Source organism: Eimeria necatrix, genomic scaffold (assembly GCF_000499385.1).
Source record: "Eimeria necatrix Houghton genomic scaffold, Enh_scaff396, whole genome shotgun sequence".
Taxonomy (NCBI): Eukaryota; Apicomplexa; class Conoidasida; order Eucoccidiorida; family Eimeriidae; genus Eimeria; species Eimeria necatrix.
Window position 1 is genome coordinate 17,501 of NW_013654296.1, and position 12,500 is coordinate 30,000.

A 12,500-nucleotide genomic window follows, 5' to 3' on the forward strand; every position below is an offset into this window, starting at 1 on the left:
GTTTTAAAGAAAAGGGAGGACTCAGAGGCGAGAAGTCCTGCAGCGGGGACTCGGGGGAGCGCAGCAGCAGCTGCTGCAGGCTGCTGCAGTTCCGCGCCACCACGCACGCCACTTCCTTCAGCGTCAGCGGGATCCTCCTCCTGCTGCTGCTGCTGCTGCTGCTGCTGCTGCTGCTGCTGCTGCTGCTGCTGCTGGTGCTGGTGGTGGTGGTGCAGCAGAAGCTCGCGGCGGGCACCTCGAGCTGCTGCAGCCGCTGCAGCTGCAGCAGCACGCGCTGCCGCTGCAGCTGCTGCAGCAGCAGCCAGGGGCCCCCCAAAGACACGGAAGTGACGCAGCAAAAGGCCCCGCTGCAGTCGAAAACTGCTGCTCGCCAAGCTGTACATACACCCGAAACCCGCAGGATCTCCTCCGGCAGCAAATAGTGAAATATGCTGTGCAGACACCCCGTGGGCAGCCACGCAAACACCCCCTCGGCCAGCCGCGGGCCTGCTGCTGCTGCTGCTGCTGCTGCTGCTGCGTCTGCTGCTGCTGCTGCGTCTGCTGCTGCTGCTGACGCCTCCTGCTGCTCCCCCTCCCGCCCTGTGAGCCCGTAGGCTAGCGCCGATATCAGCTGCTGCGCAGCAGCAGGCACCGGCAGCAGCGCTGCTGCTGCTGCTGCTGCTGCTGCTGCTGCTCCTGCTGCTCCGGAAGCCACTGCGCCCTCCTCTGCTGCAGCAGCCAGGGGGGCCCCCCCCTCGCTGTCAGAAGCAACGGAGGCCCTGCTGCTGGACATGTGAGACGGGGGGGCAAAGGAGCTCTCAGTCTCCACCCCGCTGCTGCTGCTGCTGCTGCTGCTGCTGTGGTTCATGATGATGCTGCTGCTGCTGCTGACGCTGCTGCCGATGCTGCTGCTCACGCTGCTGCTGCTCACGCTGCTGCTGCTGCGCGAAAAGCTGCTGCGGTCCTCGGAAAGCCGCCTCGCAGCGACAGCTGATGAGCTGCTGCTGGAGTGACCGCCGCTTTCCTGCTGCTGCTGCTGCTGCTGCTGCTGCTGCTGCAGCTGGCGCTGCTGCACCTGCCGCTGGTGCTCCTCGTACTCCTCTTCGTGCTGCTGCAGCAAATGCCGCAGTATCTCCCCTTGCTGCTGGTGCTGCTGCAGCTGCCAGCGCAGCATCCGCCCATATTGGCTGTGGACTTCGCGTTGCAGCTGCCGCTGCTGCTGCTGCAGCTGCTGCTGCCGCACCTGCTGCTGCCGCAGCTGCTGCTGCCGCAGCTGCAGCTGCAGCAGCTGCTGCTGCGCCTCCCTTTCCGCTGCCTGCCCCCCAAAGTCTTGAGAGACCCTAGAAGAAAGCCCCCGGAAGGAAGGGGGGGCCCCCAGCTGCTGGGGGGCCCCCAGCTGCTGCTGCTGCTGCTGCTGCTGCTGCTGCTGGGACTCTGCTGGCTGGAAGAGGGGCAGCGGGTGAGGGGACAGCCGCAGCAGCACGGAGGGCCTCAGGGGTTTTCTTTTGGCTTTATTTCTTTTGGGGTTTTGGGGGCCCCTCTGATGAGCAGCAGCAAAAGCTGAAGGAGGTGCTGCAGCAGCAGGGGCCCTAGCTCGCTTCGGGGGGCCCCTCACCGCAGCAGCACTGCTGTTCCTGCTGCTGCTGCTGCTGCAGCTCGGCCTGCGGCTGCTGCTGCTGCTGCTGCTGCCAGCAGCAGCAGCCTCCCCAGGGACCTGGGGCCCCTCCGAGTCAAAGGCGGGGGCCCAGGGGGCCCCCCAGACTTCAGGCTTTGCTTGGCTGCCAGTGTGAGAAGCTGCGTGAGGTCTTGGGGCTCCACTTGTGGCCTCAGCTGCAGCAGCAGCAGCAGCAGCAGCTGCTGCTGCTGCTGCTGCTGCTGCTGCTGCTGCTGCTGCGCCGTGATTCCCGCCAGTGTTGGCAGTTCCTGAAGAAAAAAAATCCGCCATGTTGGAGGCAGCGGAGAGAAGAGCGTTCTCTTCGGGTGTATAGACACCTGAGTGGAAACAACGAAAACTCAACTCGAGCTGCTGCTGCTGCTGCTGCCGCCGCCGCTGCTGCTGCTGCTGCTGCCGCCGCTGCTGCTGCTGCTGCTGCTGCTGCCAGCTGGCAGCAGAGGGTCAATGAGGCTTCTTGGAGGTCCCGGGAGGCTCCAAGAGCTTAAAGGAAAAGAAGGAAATTCATTTTAAGAGCAGCAAAGAGCTGAGAGGCGGCGGGCGCGGACGCCGCTGTCGCCCAGCGGCGACAGACCAGTGGAGCTGTTCGCGAAAAGCGGAAAGAAAATGCGAAATGGAACTCTAAAACGAAAATAAAGAACAAAAATTGAAGACTGGAACATAAATGGAAAGAAAAAGCCCCCCAAGGCGAAGAAATCCGGCGAAAATCCCGAGGGAGGGGTGCAACTGGAGCGCTGGCGAGCAGAAAGCTGGGGCAACTCAGCAGCAATTTCTGCGATCTTGTTTGCCAATAAATGCCTTTATTCTTTTTTTTAATTTCCAACTCAAAAGATCCATTTAATTCTCCTCTTTGGCCGCTGCTGGCTGGTCCGGCCGCCGCTAGCGGCCAGGAAGCCTCGGGTCAAGAGCCACGAGCTGCTGGCGGTGGAAAGCTGCTTCAATTGCAGACACATGACGGCCCCCGTTCGCGAAATGGAATAAATAAATAAATAAATGAAATGAAGAAACAAAAGAAGCGAAAACTGCGAAATAAGAGCCGCTTTCCGGGGCTTGCGATCGTGGAGGGGTGGTGTCGATGCTGAGAACGCGCGCTGCCTCCTGCGGCCTCTTTTCAAGTGCAAATTGAACTGAATTGAATCAAAACGAATCAAATTGAATTCTTAACAACAAAAGATCTCACCAATTCAAATTTGAAGGAATTTCCACGAGCGAATTCCCCTCACCGGGCTGATCGCAGCAGCAGCAGCAGCAGACCGCTGCCTCGCTGGCGCAGATGCGCACAAGACCGCGGGCCGCGAGTCAAGCCGGAATTTGCAATTCAACTCGCAAATTGATTGCTTTTATTCATTTATTTTGCAATTAATTGCATTTTAACCTTCACATTCCTTTTGCTTGCAATTTCGCGCACTCAGTTCGCCGGATCGCCGCAAAAAAGCCCCAAAATGGCATTCTGCTGCGCTCGAGCCAACTCACTTGTTGAATACACCAGAGTTATTCCAGTTTCTCCTTTTAAGCTTTCCCTCCAGCTTTCTCGCTTTATAAAACTGAAAAGAAGGAAATTAAATCTTTTGTTGTTTAATTCTCCGACAACTTCCACCTCCTGCTCCCGTTTCGATTTGCTGGTCTTCAGCGGAAACGCCTCCGCCAAAAATTCAAATTAAGTGCTGATAATTCATAAAGTGCAATTTAATAAAGTGGTAGTAATTCATAAAACTGGCAAAGTGGCTTTTAAAGCTAACTTGAATGATCTGGCAGCGCCGTTGACCACCTACAACTAAACCCTAAACCCTAAACCCTAAACCCTAAACCCTGAACTGCAGCGGGGGCTGGAAAGGCTTTCTTGGGGCCTCCAATTAAACCCTAGCGAGGGTTTAGAGATTCTCTTTGCAGCTGACAATTCGAACTTCTTTTTTACTGTCTTTGGCCTTTTGAGAACTTGGAAATAATTTGAAAAGAATTTAATTCCATTTTCATTTCTTTTGAAGTCCTTTCAGTGCTGGCCAGCGGCTTCTTTGTGAATTGTTGAACTGAAATTTGAAAACCGAATTTAAACATTTAAATTCGATTTTATATATATATTTTAGTTTTAAAATATATATAAATATAATTAAATTATATTTTAATTATTCTTTTGAATAAAAGAATTATTTCAACTCTTTCAACTCCGCCACCACGAGAGTGCCCCTGGGCACGGAGTCGAAGAGGTCGTCTTGGGTGACAGAGCCATTTCCCGTTTTTTTTGTTCGTTTTTTTCGAATTTTTGGATTTATTTGAACCTGAAAATTCGGCGAAGACCGAAATTAGACTCCCGCAGCCAAGCAGCAGCTTCTTGATTCAAAAAAACCACCTTTTCTCCATTTATTTCCTGAAAAAGATTTCATTTTCTCTTCAAATTCAACTTTTTTGCAAACTCCAACACCCACGGCAGCCAAACCCTTCCGCAGAAAAGTCGCCACGCCTTCTTCCCTCGCCCAGTCCGTGGGGTTGCCTGCAGAAAATGGCGGAAAATAATTCTTTGAACGCGAAAAAACAGAAAAATAATGGAAAATAACTGCTTAAAATGTGAACAAATAAAAGAATAATCAAAAATGAATGGTTTTAATGGAAAAAAGCAAAAAAAATGATCAAAAGTGATGCATTTTGCATGCAAAATGGTATTTGTCTGCAAATTCAAGTTCAAGTTGAATCTGAATTTTCTCAGGGATGCTGAAGTGCAGCGAAACGGAAAGAGCGGCGAATAAAGAGAAAATAAATAAATAAATAAATAAATAAATAAATAAATAAATAAATAAATAAATAAATAAATAAAAAGAATTGAAGAAATGAACTGACCTGCGCACAAGAGGGCCTTCGGCTGCCGCACGCGGTTTGGGGGATCTTCTTCGGCTGCGAAGTTCTGCGGCGAGCAGCAAATGAAAGAACTTTGAAATGCAAAATAAAATAAAATAAAATAAAATAAAATAAAATAAAATAAAATAAAATAAATAAATGAAAAGAATTATTAAATGCATCAAAAGGAGCAAATAAATGGGCGATTCAACTTGTTCAAATGGAAGGCTCAAGCACGGAGGAAGACCAGAGCAGTTTCAAAAAACAAACAAACAAATAAATAAATAAATAAATAAATAAATAAATAAATAAATAAATAATAAATAATAAATAATAAATAATAAATAAATGAATAAGTTTGCTGTCGACTCACAATGCGCAGCAGCAAACAGGCGGGGTCCTGGTTGCAGCTGTGGCGGCGTTTGCTGCTGTTTGTTTTAATTTATTTTTTGAATTTAATTTTTACTTCTCGAGAGCTTTTTGAATTGCTGCAGTTGAAGTAATTCGGGGAAGTTCCCGCAGGAGGTCTTGGCCGTGGCAGCCGGCCTGGGGGATTAGAATTCAAGTTTTTGAAAATTCAAGTTTTTTTTTTCAAGTTTTGAAGTTCAAGTTTTCGAGTTTTTGAACTTTTTGAACTTTTCAAAGTCCTCAGAACTTTTCCTTTTTGCTTCTTACAGTTCCGGTGTTCAGGAGAAGGTCGAAGAAGCTGCTGAGCACTGAAAAGTTGGAAAAAGTTGAAAATTCAAATTTGCAAAACTTGAAAAAAGTTGAACTCGGCGGACCCCGCAGCTCCTCGCCCTTCACCTGGGTGGTCCAGCCCCACGCCTTGCTGCCCCGTGACCACTGGTCACCTGCGCAGAGCCTGCAGCAGCAGCAAACTCGGGGCTGCAGCAGCAGCAGCAGCAGCAGCAGTTCAAAGCAGACTCACCAGTTGGCCCCCGTCCCGGGCAGCAGCCCGCGGGCGAAGCTGGCGGGCCAGGGCCGCTGCAGCTCGCGGGGGGGCCCCGAGGAGAAAAAAGTGCATTTGGGGTCTTTAGAACAGATTTTTTTCGCTTCTTCTGCGTCTGGGACCTGCAGCTGAACTCGGGGGTTCATGAGCCGCTTTCGGGGGCCCCGGGGGGCCCCGAAAGGCTTTTATTGGTTCGAAAAAGCCCGCCTACGTTTGCTGCAGAAGCGGCCTTCAAAATGCTGCTGCCTTCGCAGTACCTGCGGCTGTTCGGCACCACCAGGTAGTCCTCCGCCGGGTGCTCGTAGGCGGGGGGAAGCGGGTCGATCCAGGGCTCTGCGGGCCCCTCAGGCTCTTTTATTTCTTCAATTTGGTTTATTTTATTGTTTGTTTGCTTCGCAGCAGTTTGTTTGGGGGGTTGCTGCGCAAATCGCAGCAAAAACGACCGCCGGACGCCCGGGGCCGCCGCGGGCGCCGCCCGCCGCCCGCCAGCAGCAACCGGGGAGAAACAAAACAACAAATGGCCATGATTCACAAAATGCAAAATAAAAATGCAAAATAAAAGTGTTCGAAACATTTCGAAACGAATCCAAACGAGTTTCCGCAGGCGGAAGCGGAAAGCGCGGCTGCGCTGCGCGCCGCGGCGAATTTCAGGTGTACGTACACCCCAGACCGCCGCCCCCAGCTTTCCTGTTCAAATGCGAACTGGAAAACTTTTTTCTCCGCTTTTCTTCTTTTGTTCACTTTTTAAGTGAATATAAATGCATATTTTGCGCGAAAAGCGGGCTCGCTCGCCGCAAACCCTAGCCCCAAACCCTAAACCCTAAACCCTAAACCCTCAGGTCCACTTGAACACCGGCATTTCAGCCTCCTCAGTGACGTAGAACTCGCGGGGAAGATTCGTGTCCACGAAGGAACTCGAAAGCCAAGACAAAGCTGTGAAGTAAAAGGCCCTTTCGGCCACGGAAAGGGAGCTCTTGGGGGCCCACACCAGCAGCGCCCTGCAGCAGCAGCAGCAGCAGCAGCAGCAGCAGCAGCAGCTAGCTGCAGCAAGCAGCAAGTCTGCTGCAGGAGACCCCTGCTGCAGCAAAGAGCGCCTGCATGCCTTTGCAGCTTTTTCCCCCCAGCAGCAAATACGCTGCATGCGGCCATTTCAGGTGTACAGACACCCCGCAAACGGCAGCAGCAGCAGCACGCCAGCAGCAGCCCCGCGAAGCAGCAGCAGAACTTTTATTTTCGAAAATAATTGGATTAATTGGATCTAAAAAGCCCACCATTCCGGAGAGTTGGAGCGCAAGTCTATTCGAAAAACAAAAAGAGAAGGCCCTTCTTCTTTGGCGCTGCAGAGAATCCAATTCAGCCGCTCTTTTCTGCTGCTGCTGTCAAACGGCAAAGTCTTCTTCGCTGAGATCTGGCCTGCAGGCAGCAAACGAAATGCCCAGGCTGCTGCAGCAGCAGCAGCAGCTGCAGCAGCAGCAGCAGCAGCTGCTGCTGCTGCAGCAGCTGCAGCGCTTGCGGCAGCAGCAGGCGCTGGAGGTGCAGCAGGAGCTGCAGATCCTGCGGCAGCAGGAGCTGAGGAGTGCAGCTGCTTCTCCAGCAGTCCTTCGTGGCCGCCAAACCCTAAACCCTAAACCCTAAACCCTAAACCCTAAACCCTAAACCCTTGACGGACAAGTCTCTGGATCGACGAGAAGCTGAATAATGCTGTCTTTGCAGGTCCCTTGGCGAATCTGGTCCAAGAGGAGTTCGACGTCTGCGTGGAGTGTATATACACCTGGCGGCCGGGGCTCCCGCGCTTGCAAGTTTTCGGAAAGCCCCTTGGGGGCTTCCATTCTGTCTCGTGCAAAAGAGTTGAATTTGAGTTTAAAAAGAAGAATAAAACGAATTAAAAGAATTAAATAATGAATTAAAAGAATAAAAGGTTTAAAGGATTCAAAATCCCGCGGAGAGCAGACCACGGGCAAAATTGAACGGACTTGAACTCAGCGAAACTCCGAGAATGCGGCGCACGGAAGGCTCTGTTTTTGCAAAGTTGAAATAAATTTGAAATAAAATTCTTTTTATTTCATTTAATTTTAATTTTATTCTTTTTCTGCGGAAAATCTCCGAAGATCAGCTGCCGCGAGAAGTTGAACTGAGGCGCCGCTGGGGCTCCGGACCGGCGCGGCCACTGGGGGCTCTTGGGGGTAAAATTGCTGCATGCGCTGCTCTTTTGGCAATTAATAAATCCTAAATGCAAAATGTTTATTATTTAAAATTCAAAAAAGTGAAATAGTCGAAGCGGAACTTAAAGTTGGCCCCTTCACTCCCTGGAGGTGTGCATACACCCCGTGGTCCGCAGCAGCCGACAACAGATGGTCGGGAACTTCAGTTGCGACTCTGCGCTAAAAGTCTTCAAATTTCGCACTAAAATATTTACATTTTTATTTGTATTTCATTTTTAATTCAGGATTTTCAATTATATTCAGCTTTCCACTCGACTTCGCGCCCGCAGGCGCGTCTTCGCCGCAGATCGGCTTTCTTGCAACTTTCCAGCCTCAGCAGGAAATGAGCAACAATGCGGATCAAGCAGCTCTCTAGCAGCATCTCGCGAAATAAAAAAAGAAATAAATTAAATGAATTTCCCTATTTCTCAGGCGCTCTTTAAAAGCCGGCGTTTTCGCCGTTTTGAACGCAGATCGCTGAGGTGTACGTACACCTCGATCGCGCGGGCAGCCACGGAAACAACGCCGCGCGCGCCAGAACGAACTCGAGTTGAAATGAAGCATTTATTATTATTATTTTATTATCTTTTGCTATATTGGGGCCTTTTTCTCGCTTTTTTAAGTCCATATTTCTTTCTTTCCACTCTTCGAGAATCCACTGTCAAGAAACCCCCGCGCTTCAGCAGCGGCCGCAGCGCCGGCTGCTGTCTGCACAGCTCGCGGGCCACCGCCAGCATAATTGCCCCAGACTGGCCCCCGAGGCCCCCCCCCTTCGCCTGAAGCGAGCAGCGCAGCAGCAGCAGCAGCAGCAGCAGCAGCAAGAGCAGCAGCAGCAGCAGCAGCAGCAGCCTCTCTCGAGTCATGTGTGCAGGTTTGAGGAGGCAGCAGTCAGCGGAAAAGAAACAGCCAACCAAACAAGCGTCCGCAAACCTACAAAGCGCTGGAGCAGCAGCAGCAGCAGCAGCAGCAGCAGCAGCAGCAGCAGCAGCAGCAGCAGCAGCAGCAGCAGCAGCAGCAGCAGCAGCAGGACCTCTGCGACGATGTCGTATTGGTCCTGGGCCTTGGCCTCAATCAGGGGGGCCCTGCAGTTCAAAAGCCAAAAGTCGTTTTGCTGCAAATACTCTTCGCCTTCTCTGCCGTTTATTTGCAGCTGCCCGCTGCCCCGCAGCAGCCGCACCCGCGCGTACGCCCTGCGGCGCACACTCCCACCTGCTGCTGCTGCTGCTGCTGCTGCTGCTGCTGCTGCTGCTGCTGCTGCTGCGGGGCGTGCTGGTGCTGCTGGAGAGCTGCCAGACGTGCTGGGGGCAGGGGAGCTGCTGCTGTTGGCGCTGCTGCCGCTGCTGCTGCTGCTGGCGCAGCAGCAGCGAACGGGCGCAACCACGGTTAACAGCAGCAGCAGCAGCAGCAGCAGCAGCAGCAGCAGCAGCACAGGTCTTACTCCTTGCGCGTTCCCCACGAGAAGTCTCTTTCTCTTTTTTTAACTTCTTGAGTCTCCATTTCCTCCTCTTTGGGCCCCACAAAATAATAAGCTCCGTCGTCCTCCCCGGCTCTAAACATCTGCTGCTGCTGCTGCTGCTGCTGCTGCTGCTGCTGCTGCTGCTGCTGCTGTATGAATGAGGCGTGGAGTCTGAAGCCCGTCACCTGCTGCTGCTGCTGCTGCTGCTGCAGATAGGCTCTCTGTGTTGCTGCTGCTGGGGAGAGAAAACTAAACATTGGGGAAGAGACAAAAGAATTATAAGTTAAAACATTTGCTGCTGCAGCAGAGGCAAGGGGCTGCTGCTGCTGCAGCATCACGGTTGCTGCTGCTCCCAGCTCAGCCAAACACCCCAGCAGCAGCAGCAGCAGCGGCCGCAGCAGAGGCCGCAGCAGCTGCTGGTGCTGCTGCAGCCTCTTCTGCTGCTGCTGCTGCAGCATCTGCTGCGGGAAGCAAGATTGTCTTAAGCCCAACAGAGCAAACCCCGTTTCTTGAGGGGCCCCTGGGGGCCCCCCGGGGGCCCCGTCTAGGGGCCCCCCTGGGGGCCCCCTCTCGGGGCCCCTCGGGGGCCCCTGTGCAGAATAAAGCAACTCCAAAGGCCCCCTGCAGAATCCCCCTAGGGGGCCCCCTGGGGGGCCCCCTGGGGGGCCCCCTGGGGGGCCCCAGGGCCGCATGGAACTGCTGGCGGGGCCCCTGGAGGCGCGCCGGGGGCCCCTGCGAGGGGCCCTATGTGGACTGGAGTTTGGGGAGGAGAAAAGTGGATCGGGGTGGATAAAACGAATTAATTATTAAAATTAATTCTTTTTAATTCAAAAAAATCAAAAAATAAAAGTCCAGAGCTTCAGAAAGAGCGCTTTGGCCCGCTGGACCTGTTTGCCCGAGCTGTCGAGACACCCCAGAGGCCGGGGGCCCCCAGCTGTCTTTGGGGGCCCCCCTGAGTGTGCTGCGGACAAAAGGGAATATATTTATAAATAAATGAAATTTAATTAAATTAAATGCCTTTTTGGATCCCCTTAGCACAAAAAACCAGAAATATAGAGAAAGAACTCCCCTAGTTACTCCGCAAACCCCGGGGGGCCCCCAGCTCTTTTTGATGTCAAGACACCTGGAAATGCATTATATTTGTGTGGTTTTGTGGGTTTTTCAGTTTTGTTTTGGGAAAAGAATAAATAAATGGCAATTAAAGGGGTAAAATAAGAAAACCCAGAAGCAAAAGCAGCAGCTAGAGACACAAACTTCTCAAAGCCCGCTCGAGCTGCAGGAGCAGCAGCAGCAGGAACCCTCTAGGGGCCCCTAGGGGATGTGCTGCTGCAGCAGAAGCAGGGGTCTTCCTGGGCCGCGCCCGGTGCTGCTGCTGCGCGGGCCACCCCCACTGCTTTTGCTGCTGCTGCTGCTGCTGCTGCTGCTGCTGCTAGTTTCGGATATGTCCGTCTCAAGCAGCATCTTGCGGATCAGGGGGCCCCCTTGGGGGCCCCCTAGAGGGCCCCCCGGGGGGCCCCCCGGGGGGCCCCCCGGGGGGCCCCCCAGGAAGGTCGAGCGTCTAGGGGGCCCCCCACTTCCCGTTCGTTCTTTTTGCTTCCAGCCTCAGCTCAGCAGCAAGGCCTTCAGGGGGCCCCGACGCCTGCTGCAGCAGCAGCAGCAGCAGCAGGGTCTGCTGCAGCAGCAGCAGCAGCAGCAGCAGCAGGGTCTGCTGCTGCAGCAGCAGCGCACGCTGGCCGTGTCCCGGCTCAGCAAGAGCCGCAGCCTCCGCAGCGCCGCCCCTGGCTGCTGCCCCACCGCCTTGAGCAGCAGCAGCAGCAGCAGCAGCAGCAGCAGCAGCAGCAGCAGCAGCAGCAGCAGCAGCAGCGGGTTGTCTTTGTCTCTGGTGTCTCGCTTGTCGCTGCTGCAGCGGCCAGCAGCAAAGAAGCTGCTGCCGCAGCTGTCCTTCTCAAACCCTTTAATGCTGCCAGCAGCAGCAGCAAAAACTCCTTTGATGGAATTCGTGAAGGCCCAGAAGCAAAAGTACAAAGACCGGCTCATCTTGGTCCAGGTCAAACTCCTGCTGCTGCTGCTGCTGCTGCTGCTGCTGCTGCTGCTGCTTGGTTTGCTGCTGCTGCTGCTGCTGCTTGGTTTGCTGCTGCTGCTGCTGCTGCTGCTTGGTTTGCTGCTGCTGCTGTTGCTGTTGCTGCGTCCTCTGTGTCTGGGGCTGCTTTGCAGCCGCTGCTCTGCCTCCGCGTCCCCTGCAGCCCTCTCTGCTGCTGCTGCTGCTGCTGCTGCTGCTGCTGCTGCTGCTGCTGCAGGTGGGGGAGTTCTTCGAAGCGTACGGAGTGGACGCTTTGCTGCTGGTGGAGTTCTGCGGATTAAATCCCATGGGCGGAAAGCTGCGGGCTGGCTGCCCGAAGCAAAACTTGCAAGCAGCAGCAGATTGCCTCACTGCAGCAGTAAGTCTTTGCTGCAGCAAGTCTTTGCTGCAGCAGCAAAGACTTGCTGCAGCAAGTCTTTGCTGCAGCAAGTCTTTGCTGCTGCTTCCAACTCCTCGAGTCTTTGCTGCACTCCGCAGAAAAGCTGCAGAGAACTCAACACACGCCGCACCTCCACCACCTGCTGCTGCTGCTGCTGCGGCTGCTGCAGCTGCTGCGGCTGCTGCAGCTGCTGCGGCTGCTGCAGCTGCTGCTGCTGCTGCTGCTGCGACTGCTGCTGCTGCTGCTGCTGCGGTTGCTGCTGCTGCAGCAGAGCGGCAGCAGCTGCAGCCGGGGCAGCTAACTGGATAGACAATCAAATAGTTGACTAATTAATAACTAAAAAACTACTTATCTAATTAACTAATAAATCAAAAAAGCTGACTAGCTAATTAACCAATTAATGAACTAATTAAACAATTAACAAATTAATCAAATTAATTAATTAACTAATTAACTAATTAATTAATTAGTTAACAAATTAACTTATTAATTAATTAACTACTTAACTAGTTAACTAATTAATTAATTAACTAATTAACTAATTAATTAATTAATTAATTAATTAATTAATTAATTAATTAAACAATTAACAAATTAATCAAATTGACTAATTAACTAATTAACTAATTAGTTAATTAATTAGTTAAACAATTAACAAATTAATCAAATTAACTAATTAACTTATTAACTAATTAACTAATTAACTAATTAACTAATTAACTAATTAATTAATTAACTAATTAGTTAATTAATTAATTAAACAATTAACAAATTAATCAAATTAATTAATTAGCTAATTAACTAATTAATTAATTAACTAATTAGTTAATTAATTAATTAAACAATTAACCAATTAATCAAATTAACTAACTAATTAATTAATTAATTAACTAATTAACTAATTAGTTAATTAATTAATTAAACAATTAACCAATTAATCAAATTAATTAATTAA

The 12,500-nt window shown here is 51.7% G+C and overlaps 5 protein-coding genes across 5 annotated transcripts in view; all 5 read right to left on the reverse strand.

Moving 5' to 3' along the window:
- ENH_00050170 (F-box domain-containing protein, putative) overlaps positions 1 to 1,924 on the reverse strand; it is a gene marked incomplete at both ends in the record, with an annotated part of 2,995 nt that extends 1,071 nt beyond the window's left edge. The window contains one exon of the mRNA XM_013581301.1: positions 1 to 1,924. This exon is cut by the window's left edge and continues 149 nt beyond it. Coding sequence (XP_013436755.1) covers positions 1 to 1,924 — 1,924 coding nt within the window.
- Positions 1,925 to 3,795: 1,871 nt separating this feature from the next.
- Positions 3,796 to 6,003, reverse strand: ENH_00050180 (hypothetical protein, conserved; the record flags this gene model as incomplete). Its single annotated transcript, XM_013581302.1, has 4 exons — positions 3,796 to 3,927; positions 4,075 to 4,139; positions 4,484 to 4,547; positions 5,641 to 6,003. 4 exons carry the CDS (start codon positions 6,001 to 6,003, stop codon positions 3,796 to 3,798), a joined length of 624 nt encoding a protein of 207 aa, XP_013436756.1.
- A 261-nt stretch (positions 6,004 to 6,264) lies between these two features.
- On the reverse strand, positions 6,265 to 7,258 carry ENH_00050190 (hypothetical protein, conserved; the record flags this gene model as incomplete). The annotated part of the gene is made up of 3 exons (XM_013581303.1): positions 6,265 to 6,427; positions 6,701 to 6,842; positions 7,099 to 7,258. 3 exons carry the CDS (start codon positions 7,256 to 7,258, stop codon positions 6,265 to 6,267), a joined length of 465 nt encoding a protein of 154 aa, XP_013436757.1.
- A 953-nt stretch (positions 7,259 to 8,211) lies between these two features.
- Positions 8,212 to 9,778, reverse strand: ENH_00050200 (ribosomal protein S9, putative; the record flags this gene model as incomplete). Its single annotated transcript, XM_013581304.1, has 3 exons — positions 8,212 to 8,406; positions 8,661 to 8,820; positions 9,069 to 9,778. The coding sequence occupies 3 exons, from the start codon at positions 9,776 to 9,778 to the stop codon at positions 8,212 to 8,214; spliced, it is 1,065 nt and encodes a 354-aa protein (XP_013436758.1).
- A 1,735-nt stretch (positions 9,779 to 11,513) lies between these two features.
- The window catches only part of ENH_00050210 (hypothetical protein), a gene marked incomplete at both ends in the record, with an annotated part of 1,525 nt that continues 538 nt past the window's right edge, over positions 11,514 to 12,500 (reverse strand). Inside the window, one exon of the mRNA XM_013581305.1 lies at positions 11,514 to 11,846. Coding sequence (XP_013436759.1) covers positions 11,514 to 11,846 — 333 coding nt within the window. The remainder of the gene's footprint in view (positions 11,847 to 12,500) is intronic.